We start from the raw sequence: 15,326 nt of genomic DNA, 5'->3' as shown, positions 1-15,326 counted from the left end.
TCAGGGGAAGATGAAGGCGTTTTTGGGGGGGTTTGAGATTGTTGCTGCTAGTTAGTACACTGTTGTAGTAAAGCTTGAGTTAGCTTGTTCCACAATAGGTGCATCCAATATTTATTTGGCCCTAGACATGCATTGCACCTCTCAGGCTAATGTGACTGTTTCGTCTAACTTGGCATGGAAATATGATGACATTGCTAAAGTAGGCAAATAATTAGTAGGAAACAACTTATCCATATTATGATGAGATCAAATATTAGGTACGAATATCCAATATGAAACAAATTTTCCCTCAGTTATTAAACAACCCTGTTCATATTACCTAGTCTAGAACATTTGAGAAGATGAATGATATGACAAGAGTTTTGAGACATTGAACAACTAACAGGACGACTGGTCCGGACTGGTCCATTTCGCTGAATTCATCAACATCCAGATGTGTGGGCGAGGAGGCGGAGCTATGTTACTCTCTACCCTCACAATTTTCGTCACGCGCAGTCCGTGAGATGCAGAGATCAGCGCAGCAGGGTTTGGATACAACAGTCTGTCTATATTCCATAGTTTCTACTAGAACGCAGGAATTGTAGGAAAGCGGCTACTTTTCGATATAAGTGTTGCCTTCGATTTGCTGTGGAATTCGTCCTTCGTGCAGCCTAAGGGACTCAGTAACGTAAGAGTAACACATTTCATAATGAGGACTTTATGGGAAAAAATGGTAACATCTGTAATTTGTTCAATTTAAGCACTTGGACGGAGAGAACCACATCACTCATTAACAATAACTTTTTGTCCAACATAAGATAGTTGTATACTGTATCATGATGTGAATTCTATTGTCTTGCTCGTTCATAGCCTGGGCAAACAACCTAGACTCGGGGGTAGACGTAACATAGTAAATGTTAATCCGGGATACATACTCCAATTAGTATGATGCTGTGTGTTAAATTCCATTGGTACTAATTTGATGACGTCCATCATCAATTTCGTATGGTATGTTATGAATTGCAATTCGTACAATATGTTAAGAATTTGCAAAAACGTATGATTTGTTACAAATCCAATTTGTTGTAGCTGTCGTTAGTTAGGGTGGCTAGATTGCTAACGCTACATTAGCAAAGTGGTTAACTTTAACTAGGCTAGGGGTTAAGGTTACGGGTCAAGGGTTAGGAGTTAGGTTTAAGGGTTAAGGTTATGGTTAGCCAACATGCTAAGTAGTCACAAAGTAGCTCAAAAGTAGTAAATAGTTACAAAGTTGCAAATTAGCTAAAATGCTAAATTAGCTAAAAGTTGTCTGTGATGTGATTCAAACACGAACCATTGGGTTGCTAGACGTTCACGTTATACTGTATATGCCTATCCTGACCAACCACCTTACTTTCATTTTTTGCCTTAGGTAACCTTCTGTCTTATGTAACCAAACCTAACATATTATACTAATTTGAGTGTGTTAGATGTACATGTATTATGTCACATCTAGTGTGAGAGACCAGGCTGGGGCAAATGTGAAGTTCCAATGCCAACCTTCAATGTTCTGCCACTTTTGTGTCAGGCTTGTGAAGATGGCAATGGGCACAATGCGTCACAAGGTATCCAATTTCTTTACTAATAATTTACCAATTGGTAGTAAAGATAAAAATATATGTACAAATGTTAGTATGGGATTCTGTCTGTTCCTAGAGAACTGACATTGCACTTCACATTTGGTGATTGTTAGCCATATCTTTGACTAAGAAGAGATACAAAGAACTCAGGTTCTAAAATGTATTTTCTTTTTAGTCATAGATATGGCTAGGTGATAGTGTGACGTGTATGTCTGTTTAATGACTGGATTATGTAAGTGGGCTATGTCCACTGAACTCTAGAGGGACTCATTTGTTCCTATGGCGATGTATTGTTTACATGTGTGAGTGACACAGAGGGACGGACACAAGGGGGCGGTCAGTGCCACCATGGCATTACCATCTCACATACACAGCTGACCATGACAGTCTGGTGTTTCTACAGGCAAATAGGCTTTACAGATCAGATGAGAAGGGGTGTGTGCGTTATGTGTTGTATGCAGTTGTGCATGCGGCACAACCATGCATTCTGTAAACAAAATAAAACACTGCCACACAAATGCGGCCAATTAGATGTATGTGTTTGATTCAAAATCAATGATGTAGATCATTGATCGGATTTGATCGGATTTGATCATTCACTGAACTGCTCTTGTTTGATGTTGCTGTTAATAAGACAGAATGGCCCATTAGTTTAGAATGAAATTCGATAGGTTTAAGAAGGCTATATGATTTATTTACATAGGGACTATGCTATTTAGGAAGCTCAAGACAAATGGGTGTTTAAGCACAGTTACATACAGAATCATATTTGTGTTGTGTTGGCTAGTGAGGCACGGGTTGACTCATACCCTGCAGTTCCCGCGGTTATATCCACTGGGCAGATGGGTTTAGGGTCATTAAATATTGTGTGGATGAAGGGCGGATTGAATAAAGAGAAAAAAATACCTTAAAAAATCCATAAATGTATAATTATTGGGCAATTTATATCTATAGGCTACATTTAGGTTTTTCTTAAATTATTTTAGGCTAAATGGCATTAGTGCGTAAGCCTATAAGCTTTAGGGCCTAACTGTAGGCGTGCCAAATAGTCTACACGCCAATCGCCACATGTTTTTGGGAATGGCGTCAATCCACGGAGGCAAAATGGACAATGTCGCAATTTAATTAGAGAAAAGCTGTGAAATGGAGAGTTGAACAGAAAGAGGGCCAGAAAAGTAAATGTTTGGGAAAGATTTGGTGAAATGGTAGGCTTAAAGAGGATGATGGCAGTGCCGGCTATGTTAGGCCTATATGTGATGATTGTGAGGAGCTATACAAATTCAACAGTCACAAGATGGGGACTTCAAATAAGGAAATTCAAGGGAACTGTAGCCTACTGTTCAGATGGGTTAAATCTTCAGCTGTCTTTGACTGTAGACTACAGCGCATTTTCTATATTAGTGGGCTAGGGGCCGGGTGCTGGCCTCAGATTTTCACTTTATCACATATAATCTGGTGGTTGAGGATGGGTTATTAGCAATTGTGGAAGGGTGCGGGTGAACAAACAGCTGACCCGGGCAGCACTAGTGTTGGCATGGTGATGCTGACTAACAATCTGCTGACTGGGTCCCAGAGGGTGATGCCCTGGATTTATAGGGAAGAGGAACTGCTAGTGGAGATCCTCTGCTGACAAAGGTGCACATGCAGCTAGCTAGAAGGTCAACAGCTGTTGATTATGTTACTGCTCCCAGGGGCGGACTTAGTGATTTGGAGGCCCTAGGCCGAGGCCAGTCTGAGGCCCCTGCCCATGTCTATTAAACGCATTCATGGCTACTGAACGAAGAGCTTTTCGGAGCCAGCTCTTTTAGATGAATGAACCAAAATGAAAAGGCTAACCGAAAAAAATGTCAAATGCCCTTCACTAGTAAAGGTCTTTGTATCACTATATTGAACAGCAGTGGGCAATCATTTTGGTCCGAGGGTCACATCGGGATTTCAGTTTTGTTCCGGACCCATTTGTTAATCAAAAGCAATTTGCGGGCCAGAAAAGGGAAGTTATTTTTAAATAGATAAGTCCATTAACATTCTACATGTTTTCTATTTAGTTTTAGATGTTCAAGTTAGGGACCATAGACAACTCATCTTTTGTCCCATTATGGTGTCTGTGAGAGCACCGGGCAGCACCATTGAGGCCATCTCCATTTTGAAGTACTCAATTTTCTTCTTCTACTACTTCTATGAGTTGGTAAACAAACTGAAATGGTACATACTGCCACCTGGAGTTTGTTGTTTGAACAGGTATAATGTCAAGGTTGGTGATTTACTGCCACCTGCAGTTATGGAATGCTCACAAGTAGAATTCATTGGCTGAGCCCACCTGATGACCTAGATGGGATCATGTGATCCTTCCTTAACCCATAGGAAGTTCCACCCAGTTGACTACTTCAAAATGGTGGAAGCTCTCAATGGCAATGTCCATGCAAAAACGGGTTATTTCCAAGTAGTGATCTCTATCCATCTCTATGGTGGATATAAATTCTGGCCAATACCTACAGTACCAGTCAAACGTTTGGACACACCTACTCATTTCAGGATTTTTCATAATTTTTTGTATATTTTGTACATTGTAGAATAATAGTGAAGACATAAAAACTATGAAATAACATGTAGTAAATAATCATGTAGTAACCAAAAAAGTGTTAAACACATTTTTGTGTAACGTTCGTCATATTCCTCCTCCTCGGATGAGGAGGAGCATGGATCGGACCAACACGCAGCGAGGTATGCAGACATAAAGAATTTATTTAACAAGACGAACACTGACACGAAATACACTTGAATAGAATACAAAACAACAAAACGACGTAGACAGACCTGAACTTGAGAACTTACATAGACACGAAGAACGCACGAACAGGAAAGACTAGCCAAACGAACGAACAAACGAAACAGTCCCGTGTGGTAGACACAGACACAGGAACAATCACCCACAAACAAACAGTGAGAACAGCCTACCTTAATATGGTTCTCAATCAGAGGAAACGTCAAACACCTGCCTCTAATTGAGAACCATATCAGGCAACACATTAAACCCAACATAGAAACACATAACATAGAATGCCCACCCCAACTCACGCCCTGACCAACTAAACACATACAAAAACAACGGAAAACAGGTCAGGAACGTGACAGAACCCCCCCCTCAAGGTGCGAACTCTGGGCGCACCCCTAAAACTCAAGGGGAGGGTCTGGGTGGGCATCTGTCCGCGGTGGCGGCTCCGGCGCAGGACGAGGACACCACTCCACCAGTCTTTGTCCCCCTCCTTAGCGTCCCTTGAGTGGCGACCCTCGCCCCCGACCATGGTCCAGGAACCTTCACCAAGGCCCCTCCTAAATATAGACAACTCAGGACAGAGAGGTAGCTCAGGACAGAGAGGTAGCTCAGGACAGAGAGGTAGCTCAGGACAGAGAGGTAGCTCAGGACAGAGAGGTAGCTCAGGACAGAGGGGTAGCTCAGGACAGAGGGGCAACTCCGGACTGAAGGACAACTCCGGACAGAGAGGCAGCTCTGGACTGAATGGTTGCTCCGAACTAGATGCAGCTCATGAGTGGAGGGCAGCTCATGACTGAAGGGCAGCTCATGACTGAAGGGCAGCTCATGACTGGAAGGCAGCTCATGACTGGAGGGCAGCTCATGACTGAAGGGCAGCTCATGACTGGAGGGCAGCTCATGACTGGAGGGCAGCTCATGACTGGAGGGCAGCTCATGACTGGAGGGCAGCTCATGACTGGCTGGCGGCTCTGGCGGCTCCTGACTGGCTGGCGGCTCTGGCGGCTCCTGACTGGCTGGCGGCTCTGGCGGCTCCTGACTGGCTGGCGGCTCTGGCGGCTCCTGACTGGCTGGCGGCTCTGGTGGCTCCTGACTGGCTGGCGGCTCTGGCGGCTCCTGACTGGCTGGCGGCTCTGGCGGCTCCTGACTGACGGACGGCTCTAGCGGCTCCTGACTGACGAACGGCTCTGACGGCTCGGGACAGACGGGCGGCTCTGACAGCTCGGGACAGACGGATGGCTCAGATGGCGCTGGGCAGACGGATGGCTCAGATGGCGCTGGGCAGACGGATGGCTCAGATGGCGCTGGGCAGACGGATGGCTCAGATGGCGCTGGGCAGACGGATGGCTCAGATGGCGCTGGGCAGACGGATGGCTCAGACGGCGCTGGGCAGACGGATGGCTCAGACGGCGCTGGGCAGACGGATGGCTCAGACGGCGCTGGGCAGGCAGGCAGCTCAGATGGCGCTGGGCAGGCAGGCAGCTCAGATGGCGCTGGGCAGACGAGCAGTGCAGGCGGCGTTGGGCAGACGGTCGACTCTGACCTGCTGAGGCGCACAGTAGGCCTGGTGCGTGGTGCCGGAACTGGTGGTACCGGACTGGAGACACGCACCTCAAGGCTAGTGCGGGGAGCAGGAACAGGGCACACTGAATTCTCGAGGCGCACTATAGGCCTGGTGCGTGGTACCGGAACTGGTGGTACCGGACTGGAGACACGCACCTCAAGGCTAGTGCGGGGAGCAGGAACAGGGCACACTGAATTCTCAAAGCGCACTATAGGCCTGGTGCGTGGTACCGGCACTGGTGGTACCGGGCTGAGGGCACGCACCTCAGGGCGAGTGCGTGGAGGAGGAACAGGGCTCTGGAGACGCACAGGAGGCTTGGTGCGTGGTGCCGGAACTGGAGGTACTGGGCTGGGGCGGGAAGGTGGCGCCGGATATACCGGACCGTGCAGGCGTACTGGCTCCCTTGAGCACCGAGCCTGCCCAACCTTACCTGGTTGAATGCTCCCCGTAGCCCGTCCATTGCGGGGAGGTGGAATAACCCGCACTGGGCTGTGTTGGCGAACCGGGGACACCATGCGTAAGGCTGGTGCCATGTACACCGGCCCGAGGAGACGTACTGGAGGCCAGATATGTAGAGCCGGCTTCATGGCACTTGGCTCAATGCTCAGTCTAGCCCGGCCAGTGCGGGGAGGTGGAATAACCCGCACCGGGCTATGCACACATACAGGAGACACCGTGCGCTCTTCCGCATAACACGGTGTCTGCCCGTACTCCCGCTCTCCACGGTAAGCATGGGAAGTGGGCGCAGTTCTCCTACCTGCCTTCGCCACACTACCCTTTAGCCCCCCCCCCCCCCAAGAAATGTTTGGGCTTGACTCTCTGGCTTCCAGCCTCGCTTACGTGCTGCCTCCTCATACCACCGCTCCTGGGCTTTAGCTGCATCCAGCTCTTCACGAGGGCGGCGATATTCTCCTGGCTGTGCCCATGGACCTTTTCCGTCCAATATTTCCTCCCATGTCCATGAATCCTGTGATCGCTGTTGCTTTCTCCCACGCCGCTTGGTCCTTTGTGGGTGGGTGATTCTGTAACGTTCGTCATATTCCTCCTCCTCGGATGAGGAGGAGCATGGATCGGACCAACACGCAGCGAGGTATGCAGACATAAAGAATTTATTTAACAAGACGAACACTGACACGAAATACACTTGAATAGAATACAAAACAACAAAACGACGTAGACAGACCTGAACTTGAGAACTTACATAGACACGAAGAACGCACGAACAGGAAAGACTAGCCAAACGAACGAACAAACGAAACAGTCCCGTGTGGTAGACACAGACACAGGAACAATCACCCACAAACAAACAGTGAGAACAGCCTACCTTAATATGGTTCTCAATCAGAGGAAACGTCAAACACCTGCCTCTAATTGAGAACCATATCAGGCAACACATTAAACCCAACATAGAAACACATAACATAGAATGCCCACCCCAACTCACGCCCTGACCAACTAAACACATACAAAAACAACAGAAAACAGGTCAGGAACGTAACATTTTGATTTGAGATTCTTCAAAGTATCCACCCTTTGCCTTGATGACAGCTTTGCACACTCTTGGCATTCTCTCAACCAGCTTCACCTGGAATACTTTTCCAACAGTCTTGAAGGAGTTCCCACATATGTTGAGTACTTGTTGCTTTCCTTCACTCTACGGTCCAACTCATCCCAAACCATCTCACTTTTTTTGCATCAAACCGTGAGTGAGTCTCATCAATCGGTAATAGCCTCCGTTCAAAAGCTGGAGCCAAATTCAAAGAAAATAAAACGATTTTGAGATGCGCCAGAAGATACATTTTTAGGAACAAAACAGAAACCGCTCCGTTTACTGCTAATAGCGTACCTCGGAGGTAACTCACAAGTGGAGGAAAGCCTCAAGTGGAGGAGGAGGGCAAGATAACAGAGAAATTATGTATTATTAAACTAAATGATGGCAAGTTCACGAGGCCCCTGATGATGCGAGGCCCCAGGCAATTGCCTTAGTTGCCTAATAGTAAGTCTGCCACTGACTGCACCAGATATGATATTGTTATAAAACCATTCCTTTGCATGAGATGAGCCAAGGTTTATCATGTTTCAAACTTCCATGGCTACTGAACATCTTTATTTAGGTCTTTTATAGTGATTCCATCATCATAAACTGCATAGATTGCTCAGTTGCTCTGTAAGCATTTAAGGAGGTCACATTACATAGCCCATGGCCTGGTTCCTTATTTCACATGACTCCAGGAAGATTCTCTCTGCCAGGGTCATGCTGGTCTGGATGATGCTGATGTTGACAAGAAGTCCCATTGTACAGTATATCCAGCACTCCAGGAATGTCATGCTACACATTCTAAGGGACAGAAAAGTTCCTGAATTGATTTAATTCAGTTGAACCCAACCGTGTTGATAACTGCATGGTATTGCCATTGAGGCCTCTATATGAACCAATAATGATCTCTGGGCTCTTTCAGAAATCTCTGTCAATATAATCAAGCAAATCCATATAGATGACCCCAGGTCAACTTTGGGAGGAATGTGACTGAGAGAATAACACAACAAAAGTTAATCATTCTTTCCTAAAGAGTCTTTTTCTCTGTCTCTCTGTCTGTCCCCATCCCATCTTAAGCTGCAGGAAATGTGTCTGTTTCCTTCAGCCTTTCCCTTCCAGGCAGCATAGAAGCAGAAGCCTGTTCAAATAATGTACCCTTTCAGACCAGGGATTCCTGTATCCACGGTAATGTGTTCTCAAGACTATGTCGTTGTAGCTCCCGAAATTCCACATCTTGTTGAATGTGTCAGCATGTGCTTAGCTGAGGACATTTTTGAAGCATGAACATTCCAGTCACATGGCAAGACTGTTTTCCTATAATGCCACTGAGTGTGGATTGGTTGTTACTTGTTAGAACATGCATACGGGGCTAAGTTAGAGGTATGGTGTCATTCCGGTTGGTCATACTGTACATCGTTTTTTTTTATCTCAATGTTGCACCAGACCAGTAGCCTTTCCAAAACGTACATTTTTCAATGGAAATAGTAATTTGCTTCTTTGTTGAACAGGAAGCCTGAGGATTAGTGAGCAGCAATAGGGAAAAAAGACATCAGCACAGATCAGGATTTTGTGTTTATGGAAAATCTTAGCCTCTCTACTCCAGCACCACTGGAAAGCGCCACATTAAAAACCTTCAAACTGACCTCGAAGTTGATGTCACAACTTCAAATAGACACACACGTGATGTCATAATGTAGCTTCTGTTGGAAACAGTTGCCTCAGAGTTTATTCATGAATAATTTGTTTCTGTCAGTAGTATATTTCAAGCCTGGCTTGGATAATCAATGTGAACAGATGCAGAGTTTAAAGGCATTGTAATAGAGAGAGTAGACACAACACAGACTACAGCAGGAGGATATGATTCACTAGCATGAACTGTGTGAGTCACATTTCTTCAGTAGGATGTCTCCGTAGTGTAGAGTGCAGAAGGCATTCTGCACATTGAGGTTTCTGCTCATGTGGACCCCACCCATTCTCAGAACCATGGTCTCTTAAAGGAGCACTTCATTGATTTGCTTCTCCCTATGCTAGAAAGAGGATACTTCAACCTCACCAACAAGTCTGGCATGGATTCTTTGCATTCTTGTGCAATCACTGGAATGTGGATTTATCTAGCATAGGGCAATTCCACGTTAAAGGAATTACATTGAGACGGATTTTTCACTTTAAAATGTATTCCAAACAAAAACCATTGATTTCAAAGTTTAACAAACCATACAACTCTATGCACAATGACTACTTTGAACAATTTACACAGTAAAAAAAAGTTTGGTAACAGTTTTATTCTGTTACCAAACTTTGTATCTGCACAGTTTTTCCTATAAATGTGTTTTTGGTAAATCTTCAGTGGAAATTGTTAAAAGTAGCACAATTTGGTGCAGCTCCACTTGAGAAATACCTCATTGAGGTAAGAGTCTGACACTTGCTTTAATCTATGAAACACACCCATTGACAGTTTAAGATATCATACCACCTGAGGTTCCTATTTGTTACTACTGGTTTGGAAAGACTCCGGCTTCTAACAAAGTTGAGAAACAAAGAAAGGGTGAGTGAGAGAGGGAAAAAAGGGGAGGGTCAGGGAAAAAGAGTCATAGAAAGAGAAATATAAAGTAGGAAGTGTCCAAGAGAGAGACAGACAGGACAAAAAATGTTGTGTGTGAGGGGGAGAGAGAGACGGAGCACTCATATCAGATTCACTGCGAGGGATGTGATTGTATTGGCTAACAGGCCTGAATAGCTGACTGGGTCACTCTAGGGTTGGGAGGTATCCATATTTTCATACATTTATACTGTTCCTGTAGCATACCGGGGTATACGGTATTACCGTCAGTGCACATAAGGGGCGTTATTTCTTTCCAAAAGAAAACATTTAATAAAAAATAGGCATCAGGGATCTTCATCCAGGAGGGGGTTGATTGTCTCTACTGTAACCAATCTTGCAAGTTAGCTAGCAAGTTAGCAAACCAAATAAATAGTTGGAGCCCTGAGCTGGAGATAATAGATTTGGCACATTTTAGATAGTTAACTTATAGTTAGTTATAAGCAGTGGCTTATAACTCAAGCTTGACGGTATTGAAAATCATACCATCGGTATTTTATAATACCCTGGTATACGGCAAATACGGTATACCGCCCAAGCCTAGGTCACTCCCTGTCTGTCTGTCCTCACAAAGTTGAGTGGCTATAAATGTGCCAATCTGTCAGTCACTAATCTATGTCCCAATGGCACTGAATACTCTTTAAACCGCAGCTCCAAGCAACAATGGGACTGAATCAGTATACTCACAAAGCTGTTGCAAATTCAGCAAGTATGACACCAAATGTACTATGCATTATCCCATATTATGCCGATGGCTGTTGGGATGCAGCACATTTTACAGAATGGCTTTTCAATTGAACATATACATATACAAAAGCCTTTAACTTTTTCAATCAAAGTCAAAGGAGGAAGACCTGGTGATCGTCTATTAACTGTCTTGTCTATTAGTAAATGCCCCTCTTCTCACATTCGTCCATTATAACTTTTCACCTCCTTTTTGTGGTGGCCCATGGGGCTTAATTTCTGCCACATGCCATCCATCTCCAGTTGCATGACCTGCAGTCAGATCTTACGACCTCAGTGAAAGACACAGCGATAGTGACTGATATTTGAGCTTGCTGTCTGGGACAGGGCATAGGCCTACTAGTAGTGTGCCCTCTATAGAACTCTGTAAAGTCCAAACAGTCACACTCAGAACTGAAGTGGAAGTGATAGTTCACCCAACTTTAATTTACATTTAATCTTGATCGTATACTGAAAGTGGTACATTTGAAGTCGGAAGTTTACATATACTTAGGTTGGAGTCATTAAAACTTGTTTTTCAACCACTCCACAAATTTCTTGTTAACAAACTATAGTTTTGGCAAGTCGGTTAGGACATCTACTTTGTGCATGACACAAGTAATTTTCCCAACAATTGTTTACAGACAGATTATTTAACTTATAATTCACTGTATCAAAATTCCAGTGGGTCAGAAGTTTACATACACTAAGTTGACTGTGCCTTTTAAACAGCTTTGAAAATTCCAGAAAATTATGTCATGGCTTTAGAAGCTTCTGATAGGCTAATTGACATCATTTGAGTCAATTTTAGGTGTACCTATGGATGTATTTCAAGGCCTACCTTCAAACTCAGTGCCTCTTTGCTTGACATCATGGGAAAATCAAAAGAAATCAGCCAAGACCTCAGAAAGAAATTGTAGATCTCCACAAGTCTGGTTCATCCTTGGGAGCAATTTCCAAACACCTGAAGGTACCACGTTCATCTGTACAAACAATAGTCCGCAAGTATAAACACCATGGGACCACGCAGCCGTCATACCGCTCAGGAAGGAGACGCTTTCTGTCTCCTAGAGATGAACGTACTTTGGTGCGAAAAGCGCAAATCAATCCCAGAACAACAGCAAAGGACCTTGTGAAGATGCCGGAGGAAACAGGTACAAAAGTATCTATATCCACAGTAAAACAAGTCATATATCGACATAACCTGAAAGGCCGCTCAGCAAGGAAGAAGCCACTGCTCCAAAACCGCCATAAAAAAAGATTGTACTTTTTGGAGAAATGTCCTCTGGTCTGATGAAACAAAAATAGAACTGTTTGGCTATAATGACCATCGTTGTGTTTGGAGGAAAAAGGGGGAGGCTTGCAAGCCGAAGAACACCATCCCAACCGTGAAGCATGGGGGTAGCAGCATCATGTTGTGGGGGTGCTTTGCTGCAGGAGGGACTGGTGCACTTCACAAAATAGACCCTAGCAACTAGCAACTAATCGGCATGGCCGATTAATTAGGGCCGATTTCAAGTTTTCATAACAATCGGTAACCATCATTTTTGGACGCCGATTATGGCAGATTACATTGCACTCCACAAGGAGACTGCGTGGCAGGCTGACCACCTGTTACGCGAGTACAGCAAGGAGCCAAGATAAGTTGCTAGCTAGCATTAAACTTATCTTATAAAAAACTATCAATCTTAACATAATCACTAGTTAACTACACATGGTTGATATGACTAGTTATCTAGCTTGTTCTGCGTTGCATATAATCAATGCGATGCCTGTTAATTTATCATCGAATCACAGCCTACTTTGCCAAACGGTGATGATTTAACAAGCGCATTCACGACAAAAGCACTGTCGTTGCACCAATATGTACCTAACCATAAACATCAATGCCTTTCTTAAAATCCATACACAAGTATATATTTTTAAACCTGCATATTTAGTTAATATTGCCTGCTAACATGAATTTATTTTAACTAGGGAAATTGTGTCGCTTCTCTTGCGTCCTGTGCAAGCAGAGTCAGGGTATATTCAGCAGTTTGGGCCGCCTGGCTCGTAGCAACTGTGTGAAGACCATTTCTTCCTAACAAAGACCGTAATTAATTTGCCAGAATTTTACATAATTATGACAACATTGAAGGTTGTGCAATGTAACAGCAATATTTAGACTTAGGGATGCCACCCATTCGATAAAATACGAAACTGTTCCGTATTTCACTGAAAGAATTCACGTCTTGTTTTCAAAAATGATAGTTTCTGGATTTTACCATATTATTGACCTAAGGCTTGTATTTCTGTGTGTTTATTATATTATAATTAAGTCTATGATTTGATATTTGATAGAGCAGTCTGACTTAGCGGTGGTAGGCAGCAGGAGGCTCGTAAGCATTCTTTCAAACAGCACTTCCTGCGTTTGTCAGTAGCTCTTCGCTGTGCTTCAAGCATTGCGCTGTTTATGATTTCAAGCCTATCAACTCCCGAGATTAGGATGGCAATACTATAGTGCCTATAAGAACATCCAATAGTCAAAGGTATATGAAATACAAACGATATAGAGAGAAATAATTCCTATAATAACTACAACCTAAAATGTCTTAACTGGGAATATTGAAGACTCATGTTAAAAGGAACCACCAGCTTTCATATGTTCTCATGTTCTGAACAAGGAACTTAAACGTTAGCTTTTTTACATGTCACATATTGCACTTTTACTTTCTTCTCCAACACTGTGTTTTTACATGATTTAAACCAAATTGAACATGTTTCATTATTTATTTGAGACTAAATTGATTTTATTTATGTATTATATTAAGTTAAAATAAAAGTGTTAATTCAGTATTGTTGTAATTGCCATTATTACAAATATATATATAAAAATCGGACGATTAATCGGTATCGGCTTTTTTTGGTCCTCCAATAATCGGTATCGGAGTTGAAAAATCATAATCAGTCGACCTCTACTAGCGACAGCAACCAACTTCAGCATTTTAGACAATGCTAACGCTGCGTTCATAGCATCTCATATATTCGTAAATATGAACATACAACTGGGAATAATCCACTTCAATGCCCCTCCAAATCTTAATTGATAGGTGGAACTCTTGTGTCATTTCATCCTGAGCTCCGACTTCTCCCACATGATGAACTCTGACGTCACCTAGGCTCTTAGAAAAAAGGGTTCCGAAAGGGTTCTTCGGTTGTCCCCATAGGAGAAGCCTTTTTGGTTCCCACTCTGTGGAAAGGGTTCTACATGGAATCGAAAAGGGTTCTACCTAGTACCAAAAAGGGTTCTACAAAGGGTTATCCTATGGGGACAGTCGGAAAACCCTTTTAGGTTCTAGATAGTACCTACTATACTAAGGAAATTACCTCGATAACAGCATTTTTTGCTGTTAAATGCAACAACAAAACATTATTTATAAAAATACATCTATTAATATGGTTTTTGAACACTATAAATTGGTTATGAGCATGATAGCTGTACTTTTAGTTCATGGTTGACACAGCTTGTTTGCCATTAGCCAATTAGGGGTTCTCAACAAGTTCAAAGCATGTGAATGGACACAACTTGTTGCTCCCAGTTCACAAGTAGGATTTTCAGAGTTTCAGCATAAAATGATGTTTGTTTTTCTTTTACCCTTCCTGAGTTCAGAGGAAGTTCCTCTTCAGGCAGTTCCTGATGAGTTCCTCTTCTTTTACCCCCCTGAGTTCAGAGGAGGTTCCTCTTCAGGCAGGTCTTTGACAATGGAGACCCTGCTTTCACTACCTCCAATTTTAGATTTGTGTATCTTTCCAATAATGCTTTGTAGTTCCTCCAAATCAAACCAATGCATGATTTACAGACTTATTTTTAAATTTTGTTTCAATTGTTGTGGGTCTCTGTTTCACTCTTATGTGGCACAACACGAATATTGCACAATGTTTCTCTACCTCTAGCTCACCTTTCTTGGTTGCCATGGCAGCCAAGGCATCCAAAGGGAAGTGGGAGGCCCTAAAGGAGCACCTGACCAGCAGCCCCCCGGACCCAGATGCTCACCTGGAGGCCAACTTGGAGAATGCAGATCCAGAGCTATGCATACGACTGCTACAGGTACCCACGGTGGTCAACTACTCAGGGCTGCGGAGGCGTCTGGAGGGGAGTGACCAGGACTGGATGGTGCAGTTCCTGGAGCTCAATGGGCTGGATCTGCTGATGGAGGCCCTGGAGAGGTTGTCTGGCCGTGGGTGTGCCCGCATCGCTGACGCCATCCTCCAGCTCACCTGTGTGGCCTGTGTGAAGGCAGTGATGAACTCCTCCGCTGGGCTGCACTTTATACTGGACAATGAGGGATACGTCAGGACCCTGTCACAAGGTGAGAAAGAGGACTCGTAAGAAGGGTGGCAAGAGTTTTGGCAAAGGTCTGTCTGTCTGTCTGTCTGTCTGTCTGTCTGTCTGTCTGTCTGTCTGTCTGTCTGTCTGTCTGTCTGTCTGTCTGTCTGTCTGCCTGCCTGCCTGCCTGCCTGCCTGCCTGCCTGCCTGCCTGCCTGCCTGCCTGCCT

General features: G+C 44.1%; 1 protein-coding gene across 1 annotated transcript in view; it reads left to right on the top strand.

The window, feature by feature from the left end:
• Positions 1-510: 510 nt before the first annotated feature.
• The window catches only part of LOC120024457 (inverted formin-2-like), a 35,767-nt gene continuing 20,951 nt past the window's right edge, over positions 511-15,326 (top strand). The window contains exons 1-2 of the mRNA XM_038968705.1: positions 511-667; positions 14,725-15,140. Coding sequence (XP_038824633.1) covers positions 14,744-15,140 — 397 coding nt within the window. The 5' untranslated portion in view covers positions 511-667; positions 14,725-14,743. The remainder of the gene's footprint in view (positions 668-14,724; positions 15,141-15,326) is intronic.

This window comes from Salvelinus namaycush, chromosome 29 (assembly GCF_016432855.1).
Source record: "Salvelinus namaycush isolate Seneca chromosome 29, SaNama_1.0, whole genome shotgun sequence".
Taxonomy (NCBI): Eukaryota; Metazoa; Chordata; class Actinopteri; order Salmoniformes; family Salmonidae; genus Salvelinus; species Salvelinus namaycush.
Note: the sequence above shows the minus strand (reverse complement) of the source record. Positions and strands in the feature narration are given on the sequence as shown.